The 15,721-nt window shown below is 36.1% G+C and overlaps 3 protein-coding genes and 1 non-coding gene across 4 annotated transcripts; 1 reads left to right on the top strand and 3 right to left on the bottom strand.

Annotated features, from left to right (window-relative positions):
* Positions 1-1,622: 1,622 nt before the first annotated feature.
* LOC107426528 (amidophosphoribosyltransferase, chloroplastic) lies at positions 1,623-3,801 on the top strand. The gene has a single exon (XM_016036725.4). It carries the CDS (start codon positions 1,733-1,735, stop codon positions 3,494-3,496), a length of 1,764 nt encoding a protein of 587 aa, XP_015892211.3. The 5' UTR covers positions 1,623-1,732; the 3' UTR covers positions 3,497-3,801.
* A 1,013-nt stretch (positions 3,802-4,814) lies between these two features.
* LOC107426709 (tRNA-dihydrouridine(47) synthase [NAD(P)(+)]-like) lies at positions 4,815-9,281 on the bottom strand. Its single transcript, XM_016036955.4, has 10 exons — positions 8,800-9,281; positions 8,238-8,354; positions 7,882-8,118; positions 7,504-7,753; positions 7,148-7,404; positions 6,490-6,762; positions 5,951-6,232; positions 5,670-5,790; positions 5,266-5,435; positions 4,815-5,161 (listed from the first exon to the last, which is right to left on the bottom strand). Exons 1-10 carry the CDS (start codon positions 9,085-9,087, stop codon positions 5,063-5,065), a joined length of 2,094 nt encoding a protein of 697 aa, XP_015892441.1. The 5' UTR covers positions 9,088-9,281; the 3' UTR covers positions 4,815-5,062.
* On the bottom strand, positions 9,271-9,354 carry TRNAL-CAA (transfer RNA leucine (anticodon CAA)). Its single transcript has one exon. It is a non-coding gene; the product is annotated as a tRNA-Leu (tRNA).
* Positions 9,355-10,968: 1,614 nt separating this feature from the next.
* Positions 10,969-15,186, bottom strand: LOC107426725 (bZIP transcription factor 29). Its single transcript, XM_025077206.3, is given in 6 exon segments — positions 10,969-11,516; positions 12,773-12,857; positions 12,952-13,084; positions 13,166-14,171; positions 14,174-14,631; positions 14,809-15,186. Coding segments are annotated over 5 exon segments (1,767 nt in total). The 5' UTR covers positions 14,463-14,631; positions 14,809-15,186; the 3' UTR covers positions 10,969-11,262.
* Positions 15,187-15,721: the final 535 nt, after the last annotated feature.

The raw sequence follows: 15,721 nt of genomic DNA on the forward strand, positions 1-15,721 counted from the left end.
TGTTTAATTGCAATTTGGACAAAAAATACCTTTGCATACGATACGGCTCAAGGGTAAGGCGAACAAGATAGTCGCATAAGGTCCTACAGCGAGAGAAAGATCCAAAAAAAATAAAATTACCTAATGTATGTGTTTTTCTTTAATTTCTTTTTTTATTTTATGAAATATAGCAATTTTACCTTTTCTTTTTTTTTTTTAAAGAGACATAGACTTTTTGTAGAGATCTCCTAATTTTTCTAGACTTCCATATGGAATCAATCAAACATTTATATCCATATATATCTTCAATCATTAATTAATTTTTCTTTTAAGAGATAACCAAGTGAATTAAATTGATTTTATTCTCTTGCATTCAAAATATGTTAGACACTCCTACATTAATTTGTTCTTTCTACACATGACAAGCAAAATTCTTTCTTTTGAACAAAAAAATAATTTTCTCAAATTTTAAACCTATGGCAGAAGAAAAAAGTTATTTATAAATTGAACACTTAACATTTAAAAAAAAAAATTATTTAGGGTCTTCTTAATCCTTGCCTCAGGCCCCTAAACAGATTCAGCTAGCCCTGTTTGTATACTTGAACTTTTTATGTTCAACAATTAAAAAGGTTGTAATTAAAATTTTACTAACATGCATCGTAAAGATCTTATATATATATATATATATTTGTTGTATTTACTTTAAAGCTTACCAGAAAAAAAATTCTATACTTGGATTTTTAGATTGCTATCTATACAATTTTGATATGAGCATGAGCCACAATATATCTACCAAAATTTTAGCCATAAACACTAGCAATACTATGATTTTTACTTTATATCTTAACATTGTATGAACTTTGAGCAATAAAAATTTCACGGTTGGAGTTGGACAATCTTGCATTGTTTATTTCGGACATAGGCAATCTTGCATTTAGTTTTTTCTTTTTTTGGTGATCAATCTTACATTGAATTAATTAGACTAATAAACATTAATTCTGTAACTGAAAATGAAGTGATTTAATTTTAGGATCATTAAAAAAAAAAAAAACACAATCAGACTGTCCGCACATGAAACTTTTGGTTGTAAAATGCTTTATGTATATATTTTTATCATTGTTTTTTAGTTATTTTAAATACATGTCAACAAATAAATGGAAAAAAATTGTGGACTTTGTAAATGTGTTCTAATTTGTATAATTATAGAAAATATTTCTTAAATAAGTACAATTAAATAAAAAAAAATATTGATATTTGTTAGTAGCGGAATTATATTTTTTGTTTTCAATTAGTGGTGATTATTATTCTGGATTAAATTTGTATTCTAAAACCTTAATTTGAAGTAAATGAATTTTTCACATTGCTATTTAATTTATCCAATGATATATAAATTCAATTAATAATAATTATCAATAATTACAAAATGTGTTTTTTAAGAATAAAACAAATTCCTTTAAAAATAAAGGTGACGTCTATTTTTGTTTTGGAGATTAAAAAAAAAAAAAAGAGTATCCATACAAGGTAGAATCCAATAAGAATCTATATCGGGGGGATGGAGTTTGGTGACCCAAGGGGTGAAAATATAATTTCCAAGGATTCCCTTCACTCCAAAAACCTAGAACGAACTAATAAAACTCGTTCTCAAGCCCACCCCGCCCTTCACTTTCTTATCAGACTCTTCTCTCTCTCTCTCTCTCTCTCCCCCTCTGATTTTCCGAAAACAAGCTTTTCCTCTTTTCTTTCAGTCTCTTCCATGGCGAACAATCTCTCGCCTCTCTCTTCCACTCTTTCCAAATCCACATCTTTCCCTTTAACCCCATCTCAAACTGTCCACTATTTCTCTCCCAAACCCCTACAAAAACCCTCTTCCCCTCCCAAAGTTTCAACCTTTAATAATACCCAGAGGACCTCCTTCACCGTCTGTTCCAAAAATCCTATTTCCGACATTGTCTCTGCGAAACAATCATACCCAGATGGAGCTTTTGTCGACTATGTTGCTGCCCAAGATGATGATGACGATAAGCCACGCGAGGAGTGCGGAGTTGTTGGAATATACGGCGACTCAGAAGCCTCTCGTCTCTGTTACCTCGCTCTCCACGCCCTCCAACATCGTGGTCAAGAAGGAGCCGGGATTGTCTCCGTCAGCAACAACGTCCTCCAATCGGTGACCGGCGTTGGGCTCGTCTCAGAAGTCTTCAACGAGTCGAAACTCGACCAATTGCCCGGCGATTCCGCTATTGGGCATGTCCGGTACTCGACGGCTGGGGCCTCCATGCTCAAGAATGTCCAGCCCTTTGTTGCAGGCTACAGGTTTGGGTCTGTGGGTGTAGCCCACAACGGAAATCTGGTGAATTATCAAGCCCTTAGAGCAAAGCTCGAAGATAATGGATCGATATTCAATACCAGCTCAGATACAGAGGTCGTTCTCCACCTTATTGCCATTTCAAAGCATAGACCTTTCATTTTGAGGATTGTTGATGCTTGTGAGCAGGTTGAAGGTGCGTATTCCATGGTGTTTGTGACAAAAGATAAACTTGTTGCGGTCCGAGACCCGCATGGTTTTCGTCCTCTGGTTATGGGAAGGAGGAGCAATGGAGCTGTTGTGTTTGCCTCTGAGACTTGTGCGCTTGATTTGATTGAAGCCACATATGAGAGGGAAGTCTTTCCTGGTGAGGTTGTGGTGGTAGACAAAGAAGGGATTCAATCACTTTGCCTAATGTCTCATCCTAGGCCAAAACAGTGTATCTTTGAGCACATATACTTTGCTCTGCCCAACTCTGTGGTCTTTGGCCGGTCTGTGTATGAGTCCCGGAGGACTTTCGGCGAGATACTCGCCACCGAAGCTCCGGTGGATTGCGACGTCGTTATAGCGGTGCCGGATTCTGGTGTGGTGGCTGCACTTGGTTATGCTGCTAAAGCTGGTGTCCCTTTTCAACAGGGTTTGATTAGGTCTCACTATGTTGGTAGGACTTTCATTGAGCCATCGCAGAAGATTAGGGACTTTGGAGTAAAGCTCAAGCTATCTCCTGTCAGAGCAGTATTGGAGGGCAAGAGGGTTGTGGTTGTGGATGATTCAATTGTAAGAGGAACAACTTCTTCAAAAATTGTTAGGTTGTTGAAGGAAGCTGGTGCAAAAGAAGTTCACATGAGGATTGCGAGCCCTCCAATAATTGGTTCTTGTTATTATGGAGTGGATACACCGAGTTCAGAGGAATTGATTTCGAATAGGATGAGTGTGGAGGAAATTAGGGAGTTTATTGGCTCGGATTCTCTTGCTTTTCTGCCAATTGATAGCTTGCAGAAATTGTTGGGTGGTGACTCTCCAAACTTTTGTTACGCCTGTTTCTCTGGAAAATACCCTGTGGAGCCTAGAGAGCTTAAGGTTAAAAGGATTGGTGATTTTGTGGATGATGGGTTGAATGGCAGTTTAGAATCTATTGATGGTGGTTGGATTCAAGCAAATCTAAATCAGAAAGATAAGGATGTGGAATGTGAGGATAGTGTTCTTCAAGTATAAGAATTTTAGTGATCAGAAGTGCTGAGATTTTTAGGGGGGTGTCATTAAACTTTTTAAGTGCTGCCTTGAATTTGGAGTTGTAATAGTCCAATGCTTACACAATCTTGTCGTTTTTCCTCTTTCAGTTTTGATAGTTATTTGATTTTGGTATTTTCGTGATTATACACAATGGTTTCTCAGCTATGAACTAAGATCCTTGACATATTTGTCGTATAAGCATACCTTTTTGAGCCTGCTCTTGTATCAACCATTTGTATAGTTTCCAGTTCATACTTCTCTAATTCTATGTAGCTGCTTGTTCAGAATCTGTTATTTGGTTGGACATTAATGATGATAAGTCCTTATGAATGCTTGAACAGACAGAGTAAAAGTTTAAAGCGCAAATATTGGTCTAGGTAGGAGGAATTGGGCTTGTAAAGAAGACAAAATAAGATATGGTAAAGTTGACGTACCTGTTTATTAAAATTTTGCTTTTATATTTCAGATCTAAATTAAAATAATCTGTTGAAAATAATTATCGACAAAGTTTTCCGAGCTGTTGTTCTCTGCTGTTAAAAGAATATGTTTAACATTCTTTGTATGTTTTTTTTCCTGAGATGATGGTGTATGGAGTTTGATGACAGAGATTGTCCTTTATGTAACATTTCTTTCTTTAAAGTTCTCCCATCTGAGCTTATCAAAAAAAGGTCCCCCCATCTGAGTCTAACTCTAATATTTCATCGTACTTGTTCTAGTTTGTAAAAGTATATAAAGGTTGTAGCAGGATTGTAAAGCATATCACCACATAAGGAAGCTGGTTTTCATTTTTCAATCTGGAGCGCTTAAAGCCCTTTTTCATTTTTCCATTTTGGCATTACTTTTTGTCTATTTATTAACGGGACGATTTGCAATAAAATGAGTTTGAGTGAAATTTACGCTGGGAAATTTGGGTTCTGTCTCCTTGAACCTAGTATGCATATTTGAGGTTTTGGGAAAATTGTGGATCACTTCATCATAGACAAGATATGACTCTAATATTCAATCTGTTCCTTTCTTAATGACTTTGTCGGACTAAAAGACGAATAACTCTGGTCAAAATCCCTATATTATATCGAAAAGTATGAAAAGTTTCGGCGCATATTGCCTTTCGAAGTCTTAGAATTCACAGTTGACTACTTGTCTTCTAAAGGACATAGTTTTTGATTGGACATTCAGCAACCCCACCACCAACGGCCAATGAACGCAAATGAAGAACAAGCATTAGTACCCCGCCATTGTTTTTTACACCATTACAAAGTTTACTACAAATATGGCGAATAAATTCCATGAAAATTCAGGATTACTTTGGAAAATATGAAACCTTTTAAATTATAATTGTGCAATGCATGATACATTGGATTATTTATCCAATCAAAACATGAATTGCTTTGACTATTTTTCTTCCTTTTTTTTTTTTTTTCTTTTTCTTTTTTTTCTTTTGTAAATAAAGCACATATGCCTTCATCTGATTCCAGTACTGGCATCCACAAATTGAGTATTTAATTGAAAAAGAGGCAAGAACACAGGCATCCACGAAACCATGCAACATCAGCCATTTTCAGCTCGGTCATAAGCGTTTGACTTATGCTTTGGTGCAAAGGTGAACCCATCAGGAACCTTGCCAAGCAACATCTCAGAGATCCTAATCTGCACAAACAAGGAGATATCATCAACCAACAATGTTTAGCAACTTGCTATGGTGAGTCGATGACAGCAGTGAAATCAACTAAAATAAGAAGACATTTGCATACCCAGTCAGCGGCAGAATCGGAGGCCATCAGTGTCTCAAGGTCATCGCGCCCAAAGTAGGAGGGTGGGCGCCAGTTGAGACGCTGTGGGATGACATCTAGAAGGCCAACAGGAATGTATCTACACGTGTAGCTGAGCCATTCCAACAGGAAACGCCTGGTTGTCTCCACACCTGGAGATGCAAGACACAAAATAACCAATGATAAACATACCTTCGATATGCAAACATGTTTGTAGTTTTAATACAACACAATTCCACGTACTGGACTAGCAAACAAAAGCAGTAAATCATGTCCTTCATGCATCAATACGTAATCATGAGCACACAGCTCTTAAAGAAGGCAAGCTACTAATGAATTAAATAACAGCAGGATATCTTAGCAGCTATTAAAGTAATATTACAAACCTTTTGTGTCAGAACCCCAATGCTCAAGACCAAAACGTGCAAAATCCATTAAAATGTTTAAACGCTCCCCTGAACTGATGTCCCAGTGCCGCTGCTCCTTGATTTCAGTAAATATCCAAGGCTGAAAAGCAGAGTCAATAGCATTCATAAGATATAAACAAAATTCAGATCGATTACTACATCAAATATGTTTGTGCTGTGCCTTTCCTAAGAAATTCACGCATGTACTTTAAAAGGCTGGGAAGGTTGCTGTAACCCAGCCAAAATACCATAGAACAGACCTTAACTAATGCTCCTCGAGCAATCATACATGAAGAAAGCTCAGGACAGTCAGCTTTGTGCTTGTTCCAATCTAAATATGAAAAGATGTCCCCATTTCCAAGCACTTGCAAAGCATCTGGAGCCTTTCTAGCACACTCATATATGTATTCCCAATCTGCAAGCTTGCTATAGCGTTGCTGTCTTGACCGACCATGTATTGTTACTGCACTGGCTCCCCAACCGCCAATGTCAGCAATAAGTGAATGAACTCGATTTTTCCCCTCAAAATACGCTGTCCGTACCTAACACAGCAGGAAAACGACAGATATACTCAACATTCTTAGATGAAAATGCACAGGAAAAAGGGAGACTGCAGAAGAAAAGACAGCAAAGGCTAGCACTAGCAGATAAAAAGGATGCAAAGAACACAGAAAGCATCACAAGCACACTTTCATGTCAAACAACAGAAAATCAACTAAAAGACAACATTTTTCAACTGGTATTGACTAAACTGAAAACAAATAAAGTATTTACATGAAATCTGGTATGAAAGTTGTACCTTAACAGTTAAATGTTTATCCGTGGTGCCAGAAGCAGCTTCTATAATGCCTTTCATCCGCATTGGCTTTGTAAGAAGAGCTGATCCTGCACCCTTATTTACAACAATATCGATTGGGCACCCCATGTTTATATCAATAAAATCCACCACACATTCCTGATCCACAAGTTCCACAGCACGTGTCACAGTGTCTGCATATGCCCCACATATTTGTACACCAAACAAATCCTCAGATGAATGTCGTCTCAGCAATGCCCATTCTGATGCTTGACCCTATTATCACGTGAAAATGCAGTTAAAGAAATATAATACAGCAACTCAAACATGCAACATTGACTTCAAATCAGGATAAACCAAATCCGACAAAAGGATGGAAATGAAGAATTTTTCAACATTGGCTTCAAATATAGATAAACTAAATCCCGACATTAAAAGGATGGAAATGAAGAATCAGGAAAAAAATATTTTGTCGCCAAGCTCCATCATTTGAAAACATCATTTTTCTTCCCCTAGAACACCCATATATACTTATCTGTGCATGTGTAAAGAGAAAGATAGATGTATATAATTATCAGCTTCAACACGTTTTCAAACCAGCAGATATTGTAACAATATGCACTACTCTAAAATGTAAAGGGCGCAGAAACTGCATACAAACCTGTAAAAGATTCGTACACATTGCCATTTCTCCACATGTTACATCTGCTCCTAGGAATTTACAAACCCTTCTGAAAGGAAGATTCCCAACAGTGGTCAGAGGTGCAAGATACAACTTTTCTCTGAAATCAATAATCTTTCTTTCACGCGGATGCAATTTTAGGCTTCTCTCAGTTTCTGGGTGTATAGTATCAGCAGCAACTTGTATTTCAGGTTCTATACTGCTGTCACTGACGACTTTCTCCCCAACACTCTCATCTGTCATATTATTAGCAAATGCATAAACAATAAGCAAGGTGCCTCCAAAATTTTAAGGAAAAATTAAAATAAGATAAAAAGCTAGAGAAAAGTAAACACCTTCTGCTCTACCGGGGCAACACTTTTCAGTAGCACATTTTGGTTTCTTCAAAGGTGGTGGATGTTCATCATTTGCTGATGTTTCATTCACAGCATCCTCTTCTTCAATTTTGGCTGATATGTCCCCTTTAACATCTATGTCATTTGTCAAGTCGACACAGCCATTTTCATTGTTAACATGACAATCATTTGAATCAAGTTGATCAACCTCCTTATCTACCAAATTCTTTGATTTTGAATTGGCAGGCCCCTGCAACAGAATAACGGCTGTTATTTAAAAATATAAAGTGAGGAACAAAATAAGAAGAAATAAGTAATACTACTTGTTTACCCCCCCCCCCCCCAAAAAAAAAAGGAAGTAATACTATATGTCAATACCAGAAGTCCAAGAGCTTTAAGTTTGGCATCTGCCTTCGGAAACTTCATTTTATTTTTCCATAAAAGCTTCTGAACATCTTTGCTCAATCCATTCACCTCCGAGCCTTTTCTACGAGTGTTTGCATTTCCCACAGAAACACCACTTCGATGTGTTTTCGAAAACCTACATGCCAAACCATAAGGGCATGGCTCATCATCACTTATAAAAGGACATTTGCCCTCTAAATCATCTGCTTTCTGCATTTAAAACATCTAAGTTTCAAAATGGTCGAATGTGGTTATCATTTATGATAAAATATATCAGTCCCAATAACAATAAGAACCCAATTAAAAAAACCAGATGTTCATTCCATTACCAGAGCCATAAAAGCTTCCACATCGTGGCTGAAGCGGCACTTATCATTATAAGGACAAGTACTAACATCTCCTGTCCTTGCCACCTCAGGGCAGATACTTAGAGCAGATTTCTGTTGCTGCAATGTTTCCAAAAGTTCTCTTTATGGTCAGAAAATCATCAAAAAACAGCTTATTACAACATTACTTCTTATTATAAATATGAAAAATAAACAAAAAGCAGTAAATTCCATCTGCTACCAGGATTACTCAGTCTATTCGTTTTCAATTCAGAAAACTTACATATTAAATTCCATATGTATTTGAAATACAATCCAAAAGTCTCGACAAACCATTTAACCCTTTTTTCCTATTACATTTTATTTGCAAAATTGGTTAAAAAAAAAAAAACAAAAAAAAGGAAAAAAATCTGCCAACTTCATTAACATAACCTACCAATGTATAAAAAAAATAATAAAATAAAATAAAATAATATGAATTTCAAACGCATATATACCTATATGTATATATATGACATACATTTCAGAAAGCAGTTGTAGATAGGAATAAGAAAGGCAATTATACCTGACGGCGCTCACGTTTGAGTTGGCGCTTGGACTTCTTCTCCTTATCCAGCGCCGACTGGGCAGGCTTATCCTTTGCATCAGTAACGGCGTCGTCTTTATTGGTAGTAGAAGATGAAGAAGAGGGTCTGACAGGCGGAGGGCGAAGGAACTCGCGCTTTACAGGAGCTATGGCTCTCGCGACGAGCTCCTCCGGAGTTTGCTGAGTCCCTCCGTTGGAGGCCGATGGAGTTGAGCCCGAAGAAACAATCGGGTGGTCCTGAACGAGTTCAGCCTGTGACTCGTCCATGGCGTGGTAGGCGAGTTAAACTCGGGAACCCTAATGATGGTGTTTAAAGGTAAACAGGTAATAATACTGAAAGAGTAAAGAGTAGGGTTTTTGAAGCAGAGACGCCTCCCTGGCTTTGTTCACTGTATCTTCACTCTCCAGCAAGCCAAAAACATAAAAATATAAAAAAGAAAGTAAGAAAACTGTCAGAAGTGGGATTTGAACCCACGCCCTCTAACGAGGACCAGAACTTGAGTCTGGCGCCTTAGACCACTCGGCCATCCTGACTTACGTGCATCGATTTTCAGAATTAATTTAATGTTCTCTTTGGTTCGATTATATGATAACCGACTTTTGTTTTCTATAAATAAATTAACCGTCAGTGTTATTTAACAAAATAATAATAACAATTTTATTTATTTGTCACAAATCCTGATTATCACCTGTGTAAAGAAATAATGATTATTAATTTCAATATTTTTTTTTATATATTAGAACAAAAATTATAGATACAAAAATGTTTCACTAATATTTGCTAATAATAATATTATGTGAAAGCATACTTTCTTATATATATATATATATATTGGAGGTAATTCTAACTTAAGATTATTGTCTGAGGCAAGACAAGGAAGTTAAAAAAATTAAAAAATACTTTTCATTGGATTGTCTGACTATGAAAATAAATACATTTTTTTTATATATATTTGATTATGGAAATATATATCTAATTTGTCATTGAACTGTACATAATATGCCTTTTAAACTAGGTTGGAAGATGAAATATTGCTTCTCAAAAAAAAAAAAATATATATATATATATATATAATAATTAAAAAAAAAAAGAAAAAAAGAAAAACCGTATTCACAAAGATGAAATATTAATGGCAAACACCGTATTCTACGAGCATATTTTTTTCAAACTTTGAATATATATGAAAAATGGATAAATATTACTTCAACTGCACAAAACCAGAACAAAAATAGTATATATAATTAGGATAATTCAAACTTTAAAAAAGAAAAAAAAAATTAGGATAATTCAAGTATGAAATCCTGTGTTTGCACCAAAAGTCCAAAAGGTGTCGGTGGGATTCTTCATTAGTTTTTTAACCATCCAATAAATAAAAGAATCAACTGCAAACAAATTCAATAAATTATTAAAAAAAAAAATGCGGTGCCTTTTATCTCCTTATGAGTGATTGTCGGCTAATGGTTTTTACGTTTTCAAAAGCAATTTGATACACAAAATCTGCAAATTGATATTAATGGAAATGTATTTTTTTTTTTTTTTTGTTGTCCTTTGGTTTTGGTCCTCCTATACTTTATTATTATTTTTTTTCTTTATTTTCTTTTTCCCTGTAACTTTCCAAGTTTTTATAAACGATTTGTCATTAAAAGATATCCAAAGTTTTCTACTTTATACTTCGGATAGCCACAAAATATTTCTTCTTCTATCATGGAAGACACTCGGTTCTACTTGAGGTTACAGTAAATGTAATGGTTTAAAATTATCGAGGATTTTTTTTACTTTTTTTTCTGGGGCTATTAAATATTAAAGATCGACCAACAATAATTTTAGTGATTTGGTGTAACTTAAAACAATTCGTGCAAATATATAGAAACACTTTGTTTAAAAAATAAATAAACAAATAAATAAATCTATGGCTTCTGATCGAATTGTATTTGCCCTTCAGAATGTACTATTTTATAATGATCTAAATAATAATACTTTTCAACGACTGTTAATAAACCTTTTCCAATGGAATAACCTTTAGGTTTCTTTATACATCTTGAAAAATAGCTATGACCACGATTAAATGGCCCTGGAAACAGAGATGGCGACTCATCCGTGTTGAAAGTCATCAAAAACACTGACCTACATTACATTTTCAAAGCCCATAAAGAAAATGAAGTCATTTTTCGCTAAGGAAAATTAAATAATTAAAACAGAAGAGTTTCACTCTTCTAATGTCGTACAACAAAACAAAATCAAAAAAGCCTAAATACCATAGTCCGGGCTGGACACTCGTTGCAGGTTGAATTTATGATCACAAACACCTTTAAAAAGAGTTTCTGTTGGAGACAGAAAAACTAATGAATAAATGCACTGAAAGTAACACTGACGTATATTAAAGACCAACAATGAATTACATGAACTGCCCCACTTTGCAACGGCAAGTCATCCTTCAAAACCTATTGATTTGACTCCGGTTTAGAGGTTGAGCTACCATTCTGTTGTTGAGGTTGGGATGCTTGTTGTTGTTGTTGTTGTTGCTGGTGAGGGATGTTGAATTGGGATGGAGGTTGCTGCTGCTGCTGCAACGAGAACATCTGCGGGCCAACAGAAAGCGGCGAAACCATGCGCTTTGAAGGGTGAGAATCACTACCAAGCTCTGCTGTTGCAAGCTTCAAGCGTTGGACCTCAGCAGTTAAGGCTTCATTTAAAGCTGTCATAACACAAGCATAAAGTGGCATAAGCACACTTAATATACATGGAAAGGAACAAGAATTGATGAAATTTAAGTGTTAGTAGAAATTGGATGATCAACGAGAGTGGTAGCAATGGTAGAAAGTTCCTGAACATATGTAAAACACCAAAACAAAAATATTGTTCATAAATCCTCTAACTTACAAGACTCTCTATATAAAGCATTGACTCAACAAAATTCTATAAGTTAAAAGAGTTCATATGAGCAGGAGAAAGAGCCAGGCAAAGATATCATTCACTTCACATCAAGGGGCAATGGCTAGAAATTAAAAAATGCCTCAATTCTACAAGTTAAGTTGTTTCAAATTATTAGGATTATCCGTGCGTAGACCAGAACACACACGCAGAGATATAGGGGAAAGGCAGGAGAGAGAGGTTCTTGACTTCAACTTTTGATCCACAACTAAGAGAAATGCAATTGCATAATCCAAGCAATTGCAACACTCTCAGGTGTAATCGGTGGGAGTGGGAGTGAGCACTAACTTAAATCTTACCGAATTCAGAGCAAGTAATGTGGCAGCCATGCTGAGAACTACAGCTCATGTTCTGATTGTCCTTCTAACAATCATTTTCTTTCAAACGCATATTTTGTTTTACAGCTCTTTTATTCATCAAGTACTTCCACAATAACAGACAGAATAATGCTTGGAAATTAAGCTAGCATAATAATTACTTCATAAATGAGATGAGTATCTGCAACACTTCTATCTCAGCATCTATGAAACTACATTTATACATGATGCCTGAAAATGACTGCTTTCTTTGTGGAAGTAAAGGTACATAAGAGATATTGAAATTAGAGATAATAAATAATTCTTCACAACCAGAACTTTTTTCTCGTCAAAGCCATTGAAAAAATCCACACTGGTGGCTAAAGAACAACCAACTTGTTTGAGGTATAACATGTTATGACATGCACATGGTATATGCTGAAAAACAAGTGAACATTGGTTGGTACCAATACCAAACACATTATTTCTAAATCCAGTCTATAAACACAAAAGTCAAATTAATTAGTCACTGCAAATCAAAACAAAGGCTAAAGCATAACATGCATCGACTTGGCTTTTTTTTTTTTCGTTTTCTCTCTCTAAAATCTCAATGAATCTTATTTTATCTTAAATCTAAAAAGTCTAAAGAATTTTATGTGTACACCTACAAAATTTATACTTTTTAATACCAAACAGTGTGATGGAGTCAGTCAATAATACATACCATCTCGGAGTTGCGCTTGTTGTTCCATAGCTTGAAGGCGAAATTTCAGTTCATTGTTCTGGTTTGTGAGCCCAACAGAGTCTCTCTGCACGCATTGTAAACAAGATGGTACCAAGAAATTTAACAATATAGAAAAGAATGGTATATATTAAATCAACTCATTAAATACAAATTCCCACCTGCAATAATGTAAGCTGTGCAGATAATGTGGTAGCTTCTGTCTGTAAAGTCTGAACCTTGTGCTCCAATTCCGAAATATATCTCATCTTCCTTTCTTTGGAACGAGCAGCTGATTGTCGATTTGCCAAAATCCTAAAACAAACCCTTAATGATCAATAACATGTCCAATGATGTTGAAAATTGGGAAGCATTAGAAGATGAAAAATGGAATACCTTTTTGCACGTTTTGGATCAGTCAATGCTATCTCAGCAAGCTTGTCATTAGCCATAATTTTCTTCAGTTCAGCCCCACTGAACTCACCGTTTCCAAACTCCAAGCTGAAGGTATTAGAATTACCATCAATGGTATTACTGGGTGAAAGCTGTCCTGAACGCGTTCCAGGTGAAGGTGGCAGTTTAGGCGACTCATCAAAATTCAACTTGTCCATAAAACTATCCATGGAAACACTTCTGTAGTGCCGAGAGGTGGGAGCAATATCACCACCAGCACTCCTTTTGATTCCTTCCCTCTTCTCTGTAGAAGAATTCAGCCCCATTCTTTGCATACTACTTGTACTTTCATTTACACTGCTCTCTGCTTCATTATCACTGCTATCACCTCCATTTGTTTTAGTCCCACTGGCTCTGCTATCCAAGTCCTCACGATTCTCATTTCCATTTTTATCATCAGTCCCCGATGAGTTCAATGCATCAATACTTTCCAAATTCATATAGGCAGAAAACAGATCATCCACAACTTCCCCTTCAGATTTCCTCTCACCCATCCCTTCTGCATTGTTATCACCACCAGTATCCCAGCTAGTTTCCTTTTTAACCAACTGAGCAGGCTTTGCCACCCCAGAATTTTCTCTACCCGAAACCGATCGCTCCAAACCACCACAACTCCTCAATGGTATAAATGGCTGAGAAGCTTGTTGCATAACAGTAGAAAACCCAAATGGGATATCACTGTTAGACCGCCTATGAGCTTTACGAGGAGGCAAACTCTCACCGACCCTTGGAGAAGTACCTTTGGCAAAAGGAGAAGAAGGTGGCAACAAAGAGTGTGAACTGGCATCTCTATCCTCCATAGACACATCGGCGGACAGCTGGTCGGAAATTGAAGTCGACGGAGAGTCACGAAACGGTGAAGGGCTTAGTGGGGGTAGTGAATCAAGGGAAAAAAACGATGGTTGAGATAAGGATCGGGAATGGGTAGGTCCAGGACTGAAATTCTGAGACCCATTTGCTGGTTCACCGGACGGGAGACAGGGATCTGAGAATACGGCGAAATGGGTGGGATCTGGTGTGGGTGTGAAGGAGGAATACCAACTCTTTTTGTAGTATCCCCAGAAGCAAAGCTTTGCTGCTGTTGGAAATGGCGAGAACGAATTTGTGAATGGTTGAATTGGGGTATGTTGAGTTGGTCCATGGCTAAAGGTTGTTTCAGAAACGAAGAAGAAGAAGTCCCAAATGAAGAATGAAGCCTTTGCATCATATCACCACCGCGTGATTCTTCAGTGTCACCCATTTATTTATTTATTTATTTTTGTTTCACTTCTAACACTGCACTCAACTCAACCCAACCCTATGAAAAAAAGAAAATAATACCACTCCGAAAGGACTTTTTTTTGGCTCAAGCCAATTTCACTTTTATCCAAAAACTCCCAAAAAAAAAAACCAAATCAAATCCCAACAATCTGCACCAAAATCAAAACCATAACCAATTTTTTTTTTTTAAATAACTTAAAAATAAAATTTGTAAATAGACCCAAAAAAAATAATAACACTCAGACCAAAAAGATAAGGAAAAAAAGATTTTTTTTTTTTTCCTACACAATATTGGGTGGCAGAAAGTAGAAAGAGCAAGTCATTACCAGTACGGCATTTGATTCTCAGCAAGAAAAAGAAGCAACAATGGCGTAGCAAGAACAAGTAAGCGAAGGTATAACCCAGGAAGGTCTTGGTGACATTAAAAAGGTGATAAATTTTCGCCACAACTGACGGGAAATTGCTCTAAATCAAAGCCGAAAACCAAAAAAATCCTTCTTTTGGTTTTAATTTTTCATTTCGTTTTCGCGGCGGAAATGCCGAAGAGACCGGAAAATTAGCGTTTTTTCTTTTTTTTTTCTTTTCTCTCTCCAAACACACAGCTTAGTTTCTCACTCTAGAAGGCAAAGACGGAGAGAGAGAGAGAGAGAGAGAGAGCGAGGACGAGACGTGTAACTTCTCCTACACGGATTTCATGGCTTAAAAGAAATTAAAGAAGAACGCGTGAATTTAATAAGAATTTGCATTTGAGGCCGATTTTGAATTTCAAGTTCATTTCAATTTCATTCCGACCTCATTTTCCTCTGTCTCCGCCGCAGCTTATGTTTTCTCTCTCTATGGACTTCTCTTTCGTATTTTTTTATTATTTTTTCTCTAAAATACAATATTATTTTTTTTTTATTAATTCCCAAATTCGAAAATTGTGCACTATCCTACGCGCCCTTTATACCGCGTAAAAACCAGGTATGAATTTTCATTTTTTTTTTAACCTTTTATAACGTTTTGATTTTTTGTTCCACCACAATCAATGAACATTTTTTTACCCACAGAAAAGAAAAAAAAAGAAAAAAAAAACTGGTTTTTATGTTTCACTGCACAAGGCGGGTCAAGAAATTAGTAATTTTTTTATTTTTGTGGAAAATTTGGATTTTTTTTTTCTATTTACATATTTGTTTTGTTTGGATGGTGATTAGAATGTTTTCCTTTTTTAGAGTATAAAAAGAGAGAGAGAGAAAGAGA

The sequence above is a fragment of the Ziziphus jujuba genome, chromosome 9 (genome assembly GCF_031755915.1).
Source record: "Ziziphus jujuba cultivar Dongzao chromosome 9, ASM3175591v1".
NCBI lineage: Eukaryota > Viridiplantae > Streptophyta > Magnoliopsida > Rosales > Rhamnaceae > Ziziphus > Ziziphus jujuba.